The sequence below is a fragment of the Bison bison genome, unplaced genomic scaffold (assembly GCF_000754665.1).
Source record: "Bison bison bison isolate TAMUID 2011002044 unplaced genomic scaffold, Bison_UMD1.0 scf7180017864371, whole genome shotgun sequence".
NCBI classification, from domain to species: Eukaryota; Metazoa; Chordata; class Mammalia; order Artiodactyla; family Bovidae; genus Bison; species Bison bison.
This window is the reverse complement of record NW_011494943.1, coordinates 14,973,230-14,977,212: the sequence shown is the minus strand read 5'-3', so window position 1 is coordinate 14,977,212 and position 3,983 is coordinate 14,973,230. Positions and strand designations below refer to the sequence as shown.

The 3,983-nt window shown below is 44.3% G+C and overlaps 1 protein-coding gene across 1 annotated transcript in view; it reads right to left on the bottom strand.

Annotated features, from left to right (window-relative positions):
* Nucleotides 1-3,494: 3,494 nt before the first annotated feature.
* The window catches only part of LOC105000612 (somatotropin), a 1,711-nt gene continuing 1,222 nt past the window's right edge, over nucleotides 3,495-3,983 (bottom strand). Inside the window, exons 3-4 of the mRNA XM_010856558.1 lie at nucleotides 3,785-3,850; nucleotides 3,495-3,695 (exon numbers count right to left, since the gene is read on the bottom strand). Of these exons, the coding sequence (XP_010854860.1) occupies nucleotides 3,495-3,695; nucleotides 3,785-3,850 (267 nt within the window). The remainder of the gene's footprint in view (nucleotides 3,696-3,784; nucleotides 3,851-3,983) is intronic.

Sequence of the window (3,983 nt, the reverse complement as noted above, 5' to 3'; positions counted from 1 at the left end):
AAGCCAACTTTTTCACTCTTCACTTTCACTTTCATCAAGAGGCTTTTTAGTTCCTCTTCACTTTCTGTCGTAAGGGTGGTGTCATCTGCATATCTGAGGTTATTGATATTTCTCCCGGCAATCTTGATTCCAGCTTGTGTTTCTTCCAGTCCAGCGTTTCTCATGATGTACTCTGCATAGAAGTTAAATAAGCAGGGTGACAATATACAGCCTTGACGTACTCCTTTTCCTATTTGGAACCAGTCTGTTGTTCCATGTCCTGTTCTAACTGTTGCTTCCTGACCTGCATACAAATTTCTCAAGGGGCAGATCAGGTGGTCTGGTATTCCCATCTCTTTCAGAATTTTCCACAGTTTATTGTGATCCACACAGTCAAAGGCTTTGGCATAGTCAATAAAGCAGAAATAGATGTTTTTCTGGAACTCTCTTGCTTTTTCCATGATCCAGCGGATATTGGCAATTTGATCTCTGGTTCCTCTGCCTTTTCTAAAACCAGCTTGAACATCAGGAAGTTCATGGTTCACATATTGCTGAAGCCTGGCTTGGAGAATTTTAAGCATTACTTTACTAGCGTGTGAGATGAGTGCAATTTCAAGTAATAGATAATAGTATTTGTGCTCAATACATCAACTTCTAAAAGACCTTGAGATTTACAAATAATTCTAAAGTCAAATGGGGACATTACAGGGATATTGATTTCAGCTGAATGTAAGCGATACTTTATTGAAACTTGAGGGGTTTAATAGAATAAATTGCCTTATGAATAGTGATTCCCTTGACACCAGTGCTACACAAGTGAGTATGACCTGTGAGAGATACTATAGCGTAAGAATCCTAAATTAGAAGAAATTAGGATGACCTTGAGGAGGCCCTGTGCATACACGCTAAGTCACTTCAGTCATGTCCGACTTCCAGACCCAGGGATCAAATCCATGTCTTCTGTGGCTCCTGCATTGCAGGTGGATTCTTTACCACTGAGCCACCTGGGAAGCCCCTGTGGGGCCCTCCTAAATCCAAAATTCCATGATTTTTATTTATTTATTTTGGCTGCACTGGGTCTTAGTTGTAGCATGTGGGATCTTTTTAGCTGCAGCATGTGGGATCTAGTTCCCTGACCAGGGATCAAACCCAGGCCCCCTGCATTTGGAGCTTGGGGTCTTAGCCACTGCACCACGAAGGAACTCCCCCAAAGTCCATGATTTTAAAGTCAGACAATTAAAGATTGACCTGAAGCAGAGGGATGGTTTCTGAGCTAAGAAATGGAGCTCCAGGGTTCTGATTATTCCAACTTTCAACCACTCCCCAAGTATATTTACATTAACTACTAAATGTAAGATATCCCAAGTGAATACACATGTGTGCCATTTGGAATAACATTCATTACAGCATCTAAGAACTTCCTAAAAGCTTTTAAGGAAGATTTGCTGATTATTTTCATTGTAAAAGAATTATTGATTTTGTAACATCATGTTTTACAAATATGGATAGAAATAACAAAACATAAGAGAAAAAAAAACGGAGAGATAAATTAATCTGCAATTTTAGTCGGAGATTTTAAAACTCATTTTTCAGTACTTAAGGGTGTAAATAGGCTTCCTCCCCAAAAATCATCTTTGTTGTTAATTTCTTAATTTTCATTAGAGGACATCCTCCATATTAATTCAATATTGTTAAATGCTTTGATACTTGTTTTATGTTTCTGAAATACTTGGAAATTAAGCAACATAATTCTAAATTGCCATAGTTAAAGAAGAAATCCCAAAGAAATTTGGAAAATATTTGAACTCGAGGATAATGAAATCACAAAATATCAAAATTTGTAGCATGTAGCTAAAGCACTGATTAAAAGAAAACTTATACCTTTAAATCTTATATTTGAAAAGAATAAAGCTCTAAAGTAGTAATCTAAAAATCCACTTAAAGAATATAGGCTTTTAAAGACAAAAACTTAAAGTGAGTAGTAAAGTAGAAATAATAAAGTTATGAGCAAAATTTAACAGACAATAGAGTTACTTTGAACATCTAAGCATTGATTTATAGATCACTAGTTACTTAGCCAAGGTGCTTGGGTGACTAAAAACAACTTTAAAACTGCCCTTTGAAGTGCATTTAGAAAGAAAAAGAAACGTTCAAGCCGCCATTAGGGAAGCAGAGTGTGATTCAATTCCTTTGGAAAAACACAGAGCACCCCACAGTTCCATGCAAAAATAGCTGAAGCTTCTCGCGTGCTGTAATGTGTCAATAACTTTAGAAACCCCTCTGTGCTGTATCCTTCACAAGCAGCCTAAGGGCTGGTTGCTATTTCTCCCTTCACATGCAGCCCTTGCCACTTATACCTGGCACCTGTTGGCACTGAATTTGCAACCCCTCGTTTAGAATTGGGTCTCAGGTCGCACTAGTGATAAAGAACCTGCCTGTCAACGCAGGAGACATAAGAGACACTGGTTTGATCCCTGGGTCTGGAAGATCCCCTGGAAGAGGAAATGGAAACTCACTCCAGTATTCTTGACTGGAGAATCCCACGGACAGAGGAGCCTGGCAGGCTGTGGTCCATGGGGTTGCAAATAGTCGGACATGACTGAAGCAACTTAGTATGTACACATGCATTTAGAATTTCTCTTCCACATCTCTTGCCCCAGTTCAGATCCCAAATATTCTGGTCTTATTGGTCCCAAAGCCGTTTTTGCATGGTTCCCATTTCCCACAGGGCTTCCCTGATGGCTCAGAGAGTAAAGAATCTGCCTGCAATGCCGGAAACTCGGGTTTGATCCTTGGGTTGGGAAAATCCCCTGGGGAATGGCAACCCACTCCAGTATTCTTGCCTGGAGAATCCCATGGACAGAGTAGCCTGGCAGGCTACAGTCCATGGGGTCACAAAGAGCTGGACACGATTGAGTGACTAACACACACACATTTCCCAAGGGTAGTTGGGCTAAGTGTGTAGTCACCTTAAAATTTCTGCACAAAAAGAATTCTATGATTTCTCCCATTACTTCCTCACATGTTGGAGGCATTTTCTCTCCCTCTGTACTTAATAGCCTATCTTGCTTTAATTTCTTCCCACTCTTGGAGGCTAGGTTTGGTTTGGTGGGCTGATGAGGGAGGGAGAGACCGCTCCAAGTACTTTAGCGGGTGGGACTGAAGGCGGAGCCCTCCTGAGCTATGAGTGTCCTATGAGTGGGGCTGGAACTAAGGACCAGGGCCGTGGACAGGGTGTGTCACAGAGAAGGGGATGTGCCTGCTTCTTTCTGGCCCAGGAGGAGCCGGGTCAGTTATTCAGCACCTGGGTACCCATAGAGCCCACCACATCCCTGCTATTGTCTTCCCAGTCCTCCCCCTTGCTGTCCTGCCCCACCCCACCCCCCAGAATAGAATGACACCTACTCAGACAATGCAATGCAATTTCCTCATTTTATTAGGAAAGGACAGTGGGAGTGGCACCTTCCAGGGTCAAGGAAGGCACGGGGGAGGGCCAAACAACAGATGGCTGGCAACTAGAAGGCACAGCTGGCCTCCCCGAAGCGGCGGCACTTCATGACCCGCAGGTACGTCTCCGTCTTATGCAGGTCCTTCCGGAAGCAGGAGAGCAGACCGTAGTTCTTGAGCAGCGCGTCGTCACTGCGCATGTTTGTGTCAAATTTGTCATAGGTCTGCTTGAGGATCTGCCCAGCCCGGGGGGTGCCATCTTCCAGCTCCTGCCAAGGGAGGGAGAGACAGAGAGGCCGAAGGGCCCTCAGGAGCAGCTCCCTCCTGCCCGCTCCATTTTCCACCCTCCCCTACAGGCTTGGAGAAGGGCGAGGAAGGAGGTTGCAAAAGGGGAAAAGGTTTCCCCTGGGTCAAGGCTGGACTGCTAGAAAGAGGGAGAGAGCAGGGATCTGTCTCCCCCAGCCCACGTGCATTCTCCTGGCTAAGCCAGGAGAGGGCGGGCATGGCCCCCAGCATGGAAGGGACCCACAACGCCATCCCCACCCGCATCAGGGCCA